Genomic DNA, 15,529 nt, shown 5'->3' with positions numbered 1-15,529 from the left:
CTAAACATCTCGTTGGTACCAAAGAGGCGGGGCGGAGCGACCTCGAGAGGCTTTTCCCTATCACTACGGTGAGTGACCTACGGTGGCCGGCGAGGCCTCCCGAGCCATGCTGTTTCCGACGCGCCTGAATGGCTGAAGGAGGCTCCTCCGAGATGCCTCCTCCCGAGCAGCCGCAGTATCCGGGGAGCAGCGGCTCCGGCGGAGAGCGGGACGACGACTTTGGGTACGGCCTGTTTCCCGAGAGGAGCCGCGGAGGCGGGAAAAAGCAGCAGTCCATGCTCTATAAGGCCGTCTTCACCAGGAACCACAGGTGCCAGGTGATGCTGCAGATCGCCCTGGAAAGCAGTAAGTGCCTGGAGGCCGCGTCCCCGCTCTGGCCGCGCAGTGACGGGCGAGCCACTTGCCCTCCGCTCCCAAGGGACCCGCGGCTCCTTCCCTCCCCCTGCCTCTCTCCTAAACACGCTCCCGTCAATTACTTGCACCTATGCTGGGTTGCACCGCAGGCGAGGCTCTTAACCGAAAATTTAGGGGCCTCTGCAGGGCAGCCAAGGGCGCTGTGGGTTAAACCACAGAGCCTAGGACTTGCCGATCAGAAGGTCGGCGGTTCGAATCCCCGCGACAGGGTGAGCTCCCGTTGCTCGGTCCCTGCTCCTGCCAACCTAGCAGTTCGAAAGCACGTCTAAGTGCAAGTAGATAAGGAAGGTAAACAGTGTTTCCGTGTGCTGCTCTGGTTCGCCAGAAGCGGCTTAGTCATGCTGGCCACATGACCCAGAAGCTGTACACCGGCTCCCTCGGCCAATAAAGCGAGATGAGCGCCGCAACCCCAAGTCCCTTTACCTTTACACGGCAGCCAAAGCAGTTTTCATGCCCAAAGTGGGCCTAAACCCCAATTGAAATGGCTCTAGAAAATCAGTTTCCTGCAGGGGTATCTGGATCTGGCCCGTGACCACATGCTCATGGATCTTGCCCAAGAAGGGGAGGTTGGCAATCCACAAGCAGATCATGGATGAGAGAGGTCTTACTCTGAGCTGACCTGGCACTAGGCAACAGCAGCCGCAGACCTGAGAGCTGGCTGATAGAACAACCACAATTCCCCAGATTTCCCCCCTGTCTCTTTCCCAAGAGAGGTCTGTGCAAGCCTATCCATGCCTATTCAGCCCTAGGCAATGTAGGGGGGCTTACTCCCAGGTAAGCGGGGTTAGGTTGGAAGCCTAAGTCAGACCCTGTTTTGTTGCCAGGGCAGACACCTTCCATGTCAAGTAGTAGCAAGAAGACCATTGCCTGTGGATCAACCACTGGCAGCCTTCCAGCTTGTTCTTTTCAAGAAGTCTAGAAACTGGTTTGCAGTAATAAAGAGTCTATTACCCATGGGTAATAGGCTGCTTATTACTGTAAACCAAGTGTGTGTGTGTCTGTGCGCGCGTGCGCGCACACACACACACACACACACACACACACACAGTCGTACCTTGGTTCTCTGAACAAAATCCATTCCAGAAGTCCATTCGACTTCTGAAAATGTTCAAAAACCAAGGTACTGCTTCCAACTGGCTGCAGGAGCTTCCTGCACTCAGTCAGAAGCCGCGGAAGCAGCATCAGACGTTGGGGTTCCAAAGAACATTCGCAAACTGGAACATTCACTTCTGGGTTTGTGGTGTTTGAGAGCCAAAACGTACGAATAGCAAGGCATTCAACAACCAAGGTACAAGTGTGTGTGTGTGTGTGTGCGCGCGCATCTATCTATCATCTATCTATCTATATATCATTCTTTACTAGAAAATACCAAAGTACAAGTGCACGGAGTAAGACACAAAAAAGAAGAAACAAGAAATACAATCCATGTAGAAAACAAAGCAGAAAAATATATGTTATGTGCATTACAAAAAAGGAGGGGGAACCTTGTTATTCCAGTTAACCAGACCATAATCTAATATGGTATTTATATATAAAAAAAAACCTATTCCAAATACTGTCAAATTTGCCCATGGCAAGTCTACGTTTGTAATACAGCTTGTTCATGTGTAGCAAGTTTGTTCATATCTTCAATCCAGTCATTAAAGGGACCCGCATTGTTTCCCTCCTCCAGTTCATCAATAAGAGTCTTTTTGCTGTCGTAAGGGTGCAGAGAGTCCATTCATATTGTCTGTTTCCCATTGCCCATATTCTAAAGTTTTTGACATGCACCCAGCTGTAGTTCTGATCTTACAAAGGTGGGTACCCACATGGGCCACACTGAAGGCCTGCAAGGGCCACATGTGGGCTACAGGCTGCCTGTTTGTGGTCTAAAGCATGTGACCAGTAGCTCATTTTGTCTGCCCCAAGTTTTGTGCTTAAGAATAAATGACTGCATTGCTTGATCTAGGTCCATATGCTAAACTGCTACTTGATGCTATGAAGAATACTGGCTGGTAAGATTTTTTTTTGACCCAAGCTTGTTGCATGTTTACTGCATTTGTGTTCCTACTTGAAGATGACTTTAATACTAAAAAGCTGACCTCTATTTGGGCCTTTTAGCACTGTTTTCAAAGATCGACACTTCTCATGTGAAGAGTGTGATGGGTGTGTCAGTGGAGGATTCGATTCTTCAACATCACAGGTAGGTATGGAGCAATCTGTTGCAGCATTGGAAACATCAGATAACTTGATGCTTTGACATGTTAGCAAAACAAAATAGTTGCAGAAAATTATGAGATGTTTACTGTTGAACATTTTGAGTTCATAGTTCTCGGAATCAATGCTTACTCCTCTCTCCCCCATAGTATTATAGTAAATTAATAAAATGATTGCACAAGCCAGAAGGATTCAGTTCAAGTGGAGTATTTAATTAAATAGTATTTGAGCAGTCAGACCTCTTTTGAATTGGAAATACAAATCCACAGGCCCACTCACTGCTCACAGAGAAGTTATTCCTGTTGGAGTGGAAGGGCTTCTTTTGTTCTAGGCAGCAGACTCACCTGGTAAACTATAGGCCTTCTACAAAAAGGGAAGACTGTTGGCCCACAGTTGGGACTTAATCTTGACAGCTGATTAGTGGCTTGAATGGCCTCAAAATGCATTTGCGTGGGCTCATGATGAGTCTTCAAATGCATGAAGCAGGAGTGAGCAGTGAGCCCCAGGGAAGGTGCACTGTCAGTGAAAGCACACCTTCAAAGGGGCTTGCTGATAAGCACTGATAGCGAGCCCTCTTGGCTGCATGGGAAAGTTCTTGATGGGGAACTCTAGTGCCCATCTGGTGCTTGCTTTTAGTGCCGGTCATCTAATCAGTGCTGTCAGTGATTTCCCATCTGCAAAGTAGCAAATGAAAGCTCATTTTCGGCTCCCAATTGTTCCTTTGTAGCTGTGTTCTTACTTGATGTCATATATGAAATCAGTTGTAGGGCAAGTGGCTTGAGGAAAAGCTTCAGAGGCCAATTTGAGACATGTGTTGGGCCGAATAAGGCCCACAGGCTGCATGTTTCCCATTCCTGCTATAAGCAAAGGTGGAAAAAAGAAGCTATGTTATACTCCTCCCTTTCTTGTCATGCCTTGATACAGCAGTCTGATAAGTGTGGATGAATCTGCACCATCCCTTCCCAATTTGCATTATATAATAGTAAAGATATTTGGGGAGGGAAGTGAGAAAGGAGATTTGACTCTCTTCCCATCAACCACCAGAGAAATACTAGAGGATGTCTGTCCACAAAGTTCTGCACTTGTCAATTTCAGTATATTTTTGGGGCTTGCTTTAAAATAGGATAAAGCCCGTGACTTGTAGATTAAATTATCTTCTGAATGTCCCCCTTATTTCCTTTGTAGATTGTTCTGTGCCAAAACAATATTCATCACCAGTCTCATATGAACAGAGTGGTTGCACATGAGCTTATCCATGCTTTTGATCACTGCCGTGCACATGTGGACTGGTTCAATAATATCAGACATTTAGCTTGCTCAGAGGTAAGTTGTAAATTAATAGTGCTGCTAAGAACATATTTAACATCTAAGCAATACATGCACTTATCAGTGCAATTCTTCTTAGTTTTTTCCTTGGCTTCCCCCCCTCCCCTTCATTCTAAGTGTGTTTTTGTCAAAAGCGGCAAGATGGGGATTGTTCATGCTGGTCACATCTAGAAATTCCATAGACGTACATAGTGGATCACAGGGTCATTACAGTCGTATCTCAGAAATCAAACGCCTTGCGAGTCAAACGTTTTGGCTCCCGAATGCCGCAAACCTGGAAATGAGTGTTTCGGTTTGTGAACTTTCTTTGGAACCCGAACATCTGACGCAGGTTCTGCGGGTTCTGATTGGCTGCAGGAGCTTCCTGCAGCTAATTGGAATCTGCGCTTTGGTTTCCAAACATTTTGGAAGTCGAACGGACTTACGGTACGGATTCCATTCGACTTCCGAGGTTCTGTATAACAGTTCTGCGATTTCACTATTTCAGAAATTGATTGACCCAGTGGGTTTTTGTGTATGTGCTAGTAAGAAGTTACTCCAATTTAAAATTAGAAGTAACTAGTGTACAATGCTAAAACATAATAAAGCAATATAAATGTAAGATTCTAATCAACGATCAGTATCTGGCATGATTGAAAAGCCTTTGTCAGTATTCCTATTTTAGTTGTTGCAGCTTTAAAAACTGTGAACGAGAAAATTCAAACAACCAGCCTGCCTTTAAAATTTTACTCAGTGTGAAGTAGCAGGGGGCAGGAGAAAAAGGAAACCAGACATGTCACAAGGTCAGAAATCTTATAAGTAAACAAACAGTACTTTTTCAAAGTCTTACTTTGTGTCACATGTGTTCTTACGGCCTGTTGTCTTGACTGGCATATAGCTAGTGGCATGTTAGCCAGAGAACTGTTGGGAGCCATGTAATTATGTCAGGAATGGTTGCAGTTCTCCGAGTACTTTATTTAGTTTTGGTGTCTTTGGTGTGTTTCCCTACATAGATTCGAGCTGCTAATCTTAGTGGCGATTGCTCCCTCCTAAATGAAATGACCCGGTTTAAATTTGGATTGAAGCAGCACCAGCAGGTAAGTTGATGGTGACCTGTAAATGAAGAGGAGGGCCAGGCTTCCACAGTGTCTCCATCTGCAGATGAGGTCCTGTTTAATTTGGAAATTCAGATATCCGAGATTCAAGTTACAGGAGTTCTGTTAGGTATAACAAAGTATTAGAATCTGTTGCTGGTCAGATTTGGTGCACCCTTATACGGCTGTTCTTCAAGGAGTGACATTGCTAGTAGACATCCACAATAAACAATGTGACACTGGCTTTTGAGCTTAGCATCTTGGTGTCTTCCCAAGTTTGTGGAGAGTATGGGAGATTGACAGTTGTTCATTTTGTTTTAGTTAGCAATACAGTGGTACCTCGGGTTACATACGCTTCAGGTTACATACGCTTCAGGTTGCAGACTCCACTAACCCAGAAATAGTACCTCGGGTTAAGAACTTTGCTTCAGGATGAGAACAGAAATCGTGCTCCGGCAGCGCGGCAGCAGCAGGAGGCCCCCATTAGCTAAAGTGGTGCTTCAGGTTAAGAACAGTTTCAGGTTAAGTACGGACCTCTGGAACGAATTAAGTACTTAACCTGAGGTACCACTGTACCTTTCGAAACACTTTCTGTGGCTTATTATTGGTAATAATCAATTTTACTAAGTGTATCCCTTGTCTAGACTTTGCAGTCTGTGTCCTGACCTTGGTTTTCTTACCTTCCTCAGACCTGCGTAAAAGACAGAGCTGTTCGCTCCATCTTGGCTGTTCGGAACATCAGTAAAGAGGTCGCCGAGAAAGCTGTGGATGAAGTCTTTGAATCGTGTTTCAATGATCACGAGCCGTTTGACAGAGTGCCTCACAGCAGATCAGATGCAAAATATGCACATAGAGATTTCCAAAACCGTGACCGGTACTATGCAAATATATAGCCAAAAACTGTTCATTTCTAGCTACAACATTTTGGGACAATTTTCAAAAGATTAATTGTGAAGATAACTGGAAGTCCACGAACAACAAAGAATATTCATGTTGTTGAATTCCTGTTCTGTGTTTTGTTTGGCGTACAAATTGGTCTAGCAGTCCCCCCCCCAATGTACACATAAACGTTTATGTGAGTATTCTACTGGAAATTAATTTTGCAAATGCTTTGGTTCTCATCCTTGGTTTAATAAATTCTGTTTTGTTAATGGTTTGGCAGTCCCTCTATTTCTACTGCTCATAGGTGACAGCTGTTGCTTATGTAGCCAAAGCAGCACAAAAAGTCAGGTATCAGCAAGCTTTGGAAAACAATGAAATGTAAAAAGTTGGGGGGTGGGTACACCATAATAGTCTATTGGGATGGTGGGGGAATCTCCAAACCCAGGTCTATGAGGATGGAGAATGTTCAGTTGACATGAAATTATATCTTCATCTATAAACACACCCACACCCACACGATACATTCTTACATTTTTTTTATGGAGGTTTGGAGGAGAGCGCCCACCATTACATAGCCAAAATATGGGGAGGTACCAACAGTCTTGTGGGGGAGGGGAACCCTAGGTTTTCAGAAGCAGCATGGAGCAGGGCACCAAATAACCCTTAAAGAAGTTAAGTGGTATGGAATATTGAGAGATGAAGAGCTAAAACGCTGGGAAGGGGAATGGAATGGCATGGTTGGAGAGGGAAGGAGAGAGGCATATGGAATCACCTAATTGGCCAGGGTGGTCATTTCCTGTTTCATATCTAAAATGTTCCCAGGGACAGAAGTGAGAGCTGCCCATAGAAACTAAAGGAGAAAGTCAAAATTTTAATATAGCTGTGAATGGGCACTATATTTACCTAAAAACCTGAAAGGTAGCAGCAAAGGAAAGTGGCCTTGCTTTTTCTAACTTGGTTCTTACTTAGGTTGGAAAAGGACATGAAAGAATGATTTATGAGTGTTCACACTGAATATTCACACAGTGTCAGGCTCCACCCTGCAATGTTGTTCAAGAAAATCAAATCCTTCTACAGGTTCATTGATTAGAGTAAAGCAAGCCTGCGATGTTACCCACATTGCAGGTTAGTCAGAGCAGGATACATTAAAGTGTAGTGTTGTTTATGGTAATATCCTTGTTGCAGATTGGAGGGCTGTGCTGTGAGAGAGTACCTTATAGAAAGCCTGCACTGTAGTCCACAGTTAATATTGCAGCTTGGAGGTGAATGCTTATGAAAGTCCATCTGATACACACAGCAATCTTTGCACAGATGTCCTGAGATGGTGCCAGAGGTTTCACAGAGAAACTGAAGCTTCCCCTTTCAGCTGCAAGGGCTTGCAGCCCTCCATAGTCATTCCATATTAAATGCAGGGTCGACTAAAATGGGAGGATTGTTTATTTATACATTGTCATCACTGAGCATAGTGTAATGCTAAGAGGTTTAAGCAGAGAAGAAATTGCAGTCTAAATTACAGATTGTCTAGCACCCCTAAGAAGCCTGCACTGAGCATACAGTGTGAAATGATTATAGAATTTATGGAATCCTTCTGAGAAAATAATACACTGCCACTACTCATGGCTATTTATATTTGCAGGAGAAGACCTCAAACATAATTATTAGAGGAGTTTGGCTTCTAGGGATTCCCAGGGTATAATAAATGGAAGCGTTGCAGGGGATGCAATATTGAAATTCTACAAGAGGCCTGAGGCCATTTCAAGTTAGGATGTCAACCTCTTCCTCATTTTGCCAGCCCGAGACCTTAGGATCAGAGCAACTTTGCCAGTGATAGTTAAACATTTGCGTACCTTGTTAGTCCTTGCTTGATTCTTATCACTCAGCTAAATCCTTTCATTTTTACTATTCCACCAAGTCCCTTAGGCCTGAGATGCCCACTTTTTTATTCAGGTGGGGGACATTCTATGCTCCACAATAGTGAAGGACCCAGAACTGCATTTTGCCTTGCAGGCTTTACATCTATTCAAACACCATAATAAGGTTGGCAGTGCCTTGCAGTAAGGTCTTCCTAGCTATAGACCACCTGTGCTCAAACATACTCCCTAACAAATTGTAGTTAGACACCCTCCAAGTGTCCCTATTTTCTAGGGACAGTCCTGGAAATACAGAAGCCATCCCAGTTTCTGATTTGATCCCAGAATGTCCCTGTTTTCCTTTTTCCTCCCCTCCACATCTCAGAGAACAATTAAAAGTCGGGTGTGTGTGTAGGTGCAAAAAATTAAATTCCTGCAGTAAATTAAAGAAATGGTGAAGCTGGCATACAAAGCCCTTCCTAAAATTTTGAAGGAAAATGTCACCAATCTACTTTAAATTCTTTAATTGCAATGCTTCAGCAGCCAGCCAGTTTTAAGGAAATGTGTGGAGTGTTTATTCCTTTATTCTAAATGGAGCATAGCTGTCAACTTTTCCCCCTTTTAAAGGGAAATTCCCTTATTCCAAATAGGATTCCTCGCAAGAAAAGGAAAAAGTTGACAGCTATGAAATGGAGCCTTACACTGTCTACTGAGAGGAAAGTCCCAGTGAATTCAATGGATCTTACTCCCTGATAACTGGGTAAAGACTGTGCAGCCTTACACTGCTTTCCTAAGCAATCCTTTAGCCAGAACTAAGTCCCACTGAGTTTAATAGAATTTACTTTCTGGTATGTTTCTGATTGGACGCGGGTGGCACTGTGGGTTAAACCACTGAGCCTAGGACTTGCAGATCAGAAGGTTGGCGGTTCAAATCCCCACGACTGGGTGAGCTCCCATTGCTCGGTCCCTGCTCCTCCCAGCCTAGCAGTTCGAAAGCACATCAAAGTGTAAGTAGATAAATAGATACCGTTGGTGGGAAGGTAAACGGCGTTTCCGTGCGCTGCTCTGGTTCGCCAGAAGCGGCTTAGTCATGCTGGCCACATGACCCGGAATCTGTAAGCCGGCTCCCTCGGCCAATAAAGCAAGATGAGCGCCGCAACCCCAAAGTCGTCCGCGACTGGACCTAATGGTCAGGGGTCCCCTTTACCTTATGTTTCTGATCATTCTCAGAGTTTCTGTTGTTGTTGTTGTTGTTGTTGTTGTTGTCGTTGTTGTTATAGCCTGCCTTTTTCCCTGACAGGGACTCAAGGCAGCTTACAGCTAAATTTTTATTTCATTCCATTTATCTGTGGAAGGTGTTGTACATGATCCCTTCCCTCGCACATTTTTCTTTGCAACAATCCTATGAGGTAGGTTAGACTGAGAGGTTGTAACTGTCTCAAGGGGACAGATGCTTATATGTATATGACTTGTATGTGTGTGGCGGGATCAAACACGGGAGAAGCTTCCTGATGCAGAATAGGATGTCCCTATTTTCATGGGAGAAATGTTGGAGGGTATGTAGATCTTGAATGTAACCCCCCCTAAAGAAACCCCCAAGTTTCTTAAAAACCCCCACTTAGTTTCTAAAAAAACACTTAATTTTAAAAAAGCTTGCATTTTACTATGCTTAAATCAGGATTTTGAGGGCCCTTGAACAGCCACATAAATTTACCCCGATCATCATGATTTACTGGTTCACAACACCGAATAACTACTCTGTGTGCAGAAGGACGGTTAATGTTGATCTGTGCTCACAAAAGTCTAATGCTGAAGAAGAGTGTAAGAAACTGTGTCAATTATCATTGCAGGGGTAATTTAGGTAGGTGGAATGTAATTGCTTGATGTTGCTGCACTTCTTCAATTTCTTCACCGTAATGCTATTATTGATTTAGAGAAAAAGAATTCCAGCTAATGAACAGATCTATGATAACTGCATTGCTATTGTTTTGGAGTGTGTATGGGGGGGTGTACTTTGAGGAGGGCACAAGGGGGGGGATGATATGTCATGGCTTATGTAGCAAATTCTTCTAAAAATAGCAATGTAATAGAATCACAGTCGGGATGGGTGTCAGAACACGGATCAAGTCCCAAACTCGTTGATACAGTCTGCAATAAAATGGATCTAAAGAGTCAATTGAGGTTGGCTTTGCCTTTTAAAAATGTGATGTGAATCAGCACTTTAGATTTTGGGGGCTGATAGTACCTTTTAGGAATCATGTATCTTTTGGTGTGAAGCCTCTGCATTTTTGCCCAAAAGTAAGTCCCACTGCGTTCAATGGATATTACTCTCAGGAAAGTGTGCATAAGGTTGCGGCAGCCTTAGTTATCTAGCCAAGCGCTGCTTCACATCTTCCCCTCCTATATTTCATGTGGAGAATTTCTAATCTTGTTTTCAAGAGGTAATTTTATCAGCAACCTACTGTTGCATAGCTGCTGGCTGCAAAGTGACTGAATATCGGAACAAAAGCAGTTAGAAAAATACTTTATACACCTATGGAGAAAATTGCACACTAAATTCTAAAAGTCCCCTCCTTTGATGTAATCTAGCCGACCTTCTGCATTGTCTAAATTCCCTGGGGCTCAGCTTAGCCTTGCAATAGCATAATCTTGCTTGTTAATATTCCTTTGCTCTTTGCTTCTTTTCCAGGGCTCCAGTTTAGATTATGTTTTGCATGACACTGCATTTTCAGAAGACACAAAAAAGTCACACGTCTTAATATCTTGCCCTTCATCTACCCCTCAATTGTGTTACACCTTTGTCGCCAATAACGATGATACTATGTTTGTGGAATTGCACACTGATTTTAATATGCAAACAGGCTTCCCTTTCGTCAGCTTCATTGGATGGTCTTGAGCTCTAATATTATGAGAGGGAGATGTCCTAAAGACAGGAAGAAAACCAGCTAGTTTGATGGCAGAAGAGCATTTGAAGCATAAGAAACAGGTCCACAGTTTACTGAGTGAGCTCCGCAGTCTCTAGCATCTCCTGGTAGAGTGAGGAAAGAGTCAACCTGTCAGAGACCAGGCTGAGGAGTACTGCTCTGATGAGGAATGGTGGGAGCCTCCCCCTGCCCCTGCCCCTGCCCCTGCCCCTGCTCCTGACCAGGATCCTGAAGCTGCCCAGGAGCAGTGGAGCAGTATAGATTTGGATCAGTGGTTTGAAGAGGGGCATAGTTCTGAAGAAAAAAGTTGGGAAGAACTGGGGGCTGAACAGCAAGGTGAAGAAGAACTGGAAGAGAGAGAGCTAACAGACACTCTCTCACTGGAAAGTGTCCAGCCTATCACTCCAAGGTCACGTAGAGTAGATAAGGTGGCTACACAAAAAGCACGGTGGTTGTGAGATAAGGTTGCAAGACGCAGAAGTGACTAGGGGGGAAGTGGGTGGAAACCTTAACTGGGAGCACCTTTACTCCGAGACGGACTCCTTGTTCTTTAGCTGTGACCATTAAAATCTCTTTAAATGGTAAGAGACTATTTTTGCTTTGTTCTGCTCATCCACAGCCAAAGGGAGGGAGGAAGCCGCTTTCCCAAAGCCTGACACAACCATGCCAGTCAGTTGAGACAGCCCTGAGCTAAATGGACCAATAGTCTACATAAGGAGACCATAAGACAAGTACTGCTGGATCAGACCAATGGCCCATCTAGTCCAGCATCCTGTTCTCACAGTGGTCTGTGATGTAAGGCAGTTTCCTGTCAACAAAATGATGCTGAGAAACAGTGCACGAGAAATGAGGTTTAAGAAGGGCACTGTCTGCAGCCCAGTCCTATGCATGTTTATTTAGAAATCAGTCCTGCTGTGCTCCATGAGGCTTACTTCCAAGAAAGATGCAGTCTTAAACACACATAGGGGAAAGCCCTACTCAACACAGTGGGACTCGCTTCTGAATAAACAGGCATAGGATCACATTCTTATTCCAAAAAGTCAACTGCAGCATCAAAAGAAAGCAAGGACAAAAGATAGCAGAGACCAAGGCAATGAAGGGTCAAAAGTGAATTTAAAAAGTTTAAACTCAATCCAGTGAAGGTGAGGAACCCAATGCAAGGAAATATATAAAACAGAAAGCCAGAAATGCAGAATGAAAAAAGGAAATGCCCACAAGACATTTAAAAATGTTGACTGTGCAATCTTATACTTGTCTGCCGAGAACCAAGTCCCAATGAGTTCCAGAGGGGTTGCACTTCAGTAAGTGGCTATGTGATTTTAACCTAAAGGTTGAAGTAAAGGGTCAAGGAAGCAAGTCAAAGAATATTGCCATAATTAATCCATTCTAGAGGCTTTATCAGAATTAGTGGTTGAAAATATCTGGCTCTTGGAAGTATTAAGGAAGGAAGGAAGGAAGGAAGGAAATATTCTTTTAAGACCCAAAATGCAAAATAAAGTGCTATCAAAAATCATTCCAGATCAGCAGATATGCTAGGCTGTATGAAAAACAGACTCACTTAGAAGAAGAATTATGAAAAAAGTTGAAAAGCAAAAATGGTTTGACGGGTATACATAGAAACTTACTGTGAGGATGAATGGATTATAGATTCACACAGAAAAATTATGGAAAAGGTTAGGACGAAAACAATTCAGCCCATCTATATATAGAATCATGCTGTATTGTTGGTTTGGTGATGTAGAACTTGACTGTGAGCGCAGGAAGTGGATTTATGAGACAAACTCCAGTTACAGAAAGGTACATTTCTGCCTCCTTCCTGCTGCAATCCTTGCACCTACCTGAAAGGCCATTTCTGATGGTCAAAGGAAATGTGACGTGGGAGGTAGAGGGCATGATTCAGCATGGCAGGTAGGCAGGAACTGGGGGAGACAGTGATCCTTTCGTGTCGTGGCAACATGGTTGTGCTAGAGCAGGGATACAAAACCTGTGACTCTTCAGTTGTTGATGGACTACGACTCCCATCAGAATGCCCAGTGGTCAGAGACGATGGGAGTTGTAGTCCAGCAATGCTTGGAGAACCACAAGTCCCCAGTTCTTGCACTAGAGGTTCTTTGGATACATGGAAGTTGGATACACTTGAGAGCCAGTGTAGTATAGTGGTTGAGAGCGGTGGACTCGTAATCTGGGGAACCGGGTTCGCTTCCCCGCTCCTCCACATGCAGCTGCTGGGTGACCTTGGGCCAGTCACACTTCTCTGAAGTCTCTCAGACCCACTCACCTCACAGAATATTTGTTGTGGGGGAGGAAGGGAAAGGAGATTGTTAGCCGCTTTGAGACTCCTTCGGGTAGTGATAAAGCGGGATATCAAATCCAAACTCTTCTTCTTCTTCTTCTTTAGAAAAGGCAACAAGCTCTTAATTCCTCAGTCTTTGCTGAAAGTGGGAAACTTAGCCATGCAGACCTGCCAGCTCTAGGGAGAGGTAGGAATCCTGAAAACACATAGGAACCCAGATCCCCTAAAAATGATGATGTTTTGGTATTTCAAGTGTCTTGTTGCTATTTCAGTCACAGAGAAGAAGGCTGATTGTGCTGATGGCCTTTTTCCTTTAACTTGAAAAGGCAAGAGGACAGCAACCAGCAACTTCTTGTAGTGCTTCTCAGCTCATAGAGTTATTGCATTATTTTAACACCTAACATTAAACGGCTTCTCTCCCCCACCATTGCTAACAGGTGAAAAGCCCAAGAACAATCTGAATTCCTCCCATCAGTACAGCAGAGGGAGCTGCGGCACCACTGGAAAGAGCTCTGCGGCGAAAACAAAGCAAGCCTGAAGCGACTTCAGCATGCATTTCCATTTTTATTTAAATCTGCATTTTAATCAAATTTACATAACTCTAATGTTAAAATAGATTAGAAATTAAACACACTTCCACTGCATTGTTCAGCTCCCAGAGAGTTCAAAAATGAAATATTTACTTCCTCATAATAATGATCTGGAGAATGCAAGCGGAATACATTTGGCTGGCTGCTGTTGCAGTTGCAGTGAGGATGTTTTGATTAGGAACCTGCTGTGCTGGAGAAAGTCCTGCAGGCTGAAAACTTTGGCATCAAATAGGTCTCCTGATATTGGATGTGATCCTCCAGCCCAGTTCCCCATTTGTAAATGGGGAATTTATAGCGGCTGCATTCTGGGGCTGCTGTGAGGACCACCAGACTGAAGAGAATAAACACAATACCTTTCAAACTGAATACTCTTGAAGACAATGTAAGCACCTGTTAAAAGTTTTGAAACTTAAATCAGTGGGGCATGCTACATGATCCAAAACACATTTACTGAATTCAGTGGGACTTAGTCCATATAAAGTGTGCTCAGCTCTTAATCTCTTCTGGTTTGCATCTTGGCATTAGTTTATAAAATTAGTATGGGAGATACTGAATATATTGTGGTCACTTCACAGCCAGCTTTTTCCAACCCAAGTAGTGGTGCATCACATCTTTCCAGCTGTATGTTGAGAAAAGCATATGTTTTGATATGGTACCTGTACAACATCTTTCTTTTTTTTGGCCACTGGAACACAAATAAGGAAGCCTTGTGCCATCTTGCAGGCTCCAGGCACTCAGAAAATTGTAGGCCCCTAAGATACATTTGGACGCGGGTGGCGCTGTGGTCTAAATCACTGAGCCTCTTGGGCTTGCAGATCAGAATGTAGGCTGTTCAAATCTCCATGACGGGGTGAGCTCCCGTTGCTCGGTCCCTGCTCCTGCCAACCTAGCAGTTTGAAAGCACACCAAAAGTGGAAGTAGATAAATAGGTACCACTCTGGCGGGAAGGTAAATGGCATTTCCATGCGCTGCTCTGGTTTTTCCAGAAGCTGCTTAGTCATGCTGGCCACTTGACCCGGAAAAACTGTCTGCGGACGAACGCCGGTTCCCTTGGCCTGTAAAGCAAGATGAGCGCCGCAACCCCAGAGTCGTCTGCAACTGGACTTAACTGTCATTGTTATGTACTGAAGTTCTCACCCTGGGCCAGCAGGGGGGATACTGTAGATAGTTTTCACTCAGATCCCCATATGCAAATAAGGGATCGAAAGTGACGTTCAGTGATTGGATAGTTACAGAAAATGGTTACTGTTGCGTTCTAGTGGAGCTCTATATAAACAGGCTGGCTGAACCCTTCAGTTCAGTTCTGTTCTGGTCTGTAAATAAACAAGAGCTGTTTGAAGAATTGCTGTGTCATCTGATATGTTCACCCACAACTTAACAGTCATGGGTCCTTTACCTTTACCTTTTTAAGATACATTTATAAATATGTGAATTGTATAACTCCCATAATTTAACATATATACAGGAGACTGCTTCTGCTGCTTGAGTCTGCCAAGCTGCAGTTTCCACCATATGGTGTGGGTAGGCGAGAAGATAAGAATATACTTTGTGGAGGGAACTGCTAGCCACTTTGAGAGAGATTTAAAAGCTTGGTCAGTCTAAGACAAGTGCTGATGGGAATAAGATACTCCAAGAGACTTGATACTGTAAATAAAGCTCTATAGGAGGCTGGCACTAAATTGTGCACTGTCATGAATTGTATGGTGGTCTTTTCTCACACTTTGGTGATGCCTGCAATACATTTCATGTGTTTGAGGCCATGGCAAATGAACTCACACTATCCAAACTTTGCTATTTTTTTTCCTAGAAGAAAAGGCGCCGGAACTCACCGTGGAAGCCTCCCTTGTTCTCCTATAATGACAATGGCACCCACCTGAGAGGTGCTAGAACTGAGTTCTGGTGAGTTCGGGCTGAAAACAATGTCCTGTAACTACAAGGAGATTACACAACACAAACAAGCGACAGCCCATGAGGTTGGCAG

General features: G+C 43.9%; 1 protein-coding gene and 1 long non-coding RNA gene across 2 annotated transcripts in view; one reads left to right on the top strand and one right to left on the bottom strand.

Moving 5' to 3' along the window:
* Window positions 1-15,529, bottom strand: part of LOC308486080 — a 234,704-nt gene that overhangs the window by 190,725 nt on the left and 28,450 nt on the right. The window lies entirely within an intron of this gene.
* ATP23 (ATP23 metallopeptidase and ATP synthase assembly factor homolog) lies at window positions 67-6,160 on the top strand. The gene is made up of 6 exons (XM_081022409.1): window positions 67-345; window positions 2,363-2,408; window positions 2,515-2,596; window positions 3,796-3,933; window positions 4,929-5,012; window positions 5,699-6,160. Exons 1-6 carry the CDS (start codon window positions 129-131, stop codon window positions 5,900-5,902), a joined length of 771 nt encoding a protein of 256 aa, XP_080878535.1. The 5' UTR covers window positions 67-128; the 3' UTR covers window positions 5,903-6,160.

The sequence above is a fragment of the Podarcis pityusensis genome (assembly GCF_964106645.2).
Source record: "Podarcis pityusensis genome assembly, chromosome: 10".
NCBI classification, from domain to species: domain Eukaryota; kingdom Metazoa; phylum Chordata; class Lepidosauria; order Squamata; family Lacertidae; genus Podarcis; species Podarcis pityusensis.
Note: the sequence above shows the minus strand (reverse complement) of the source record. Positions and strands in the feature narration are given on the sequence as shown.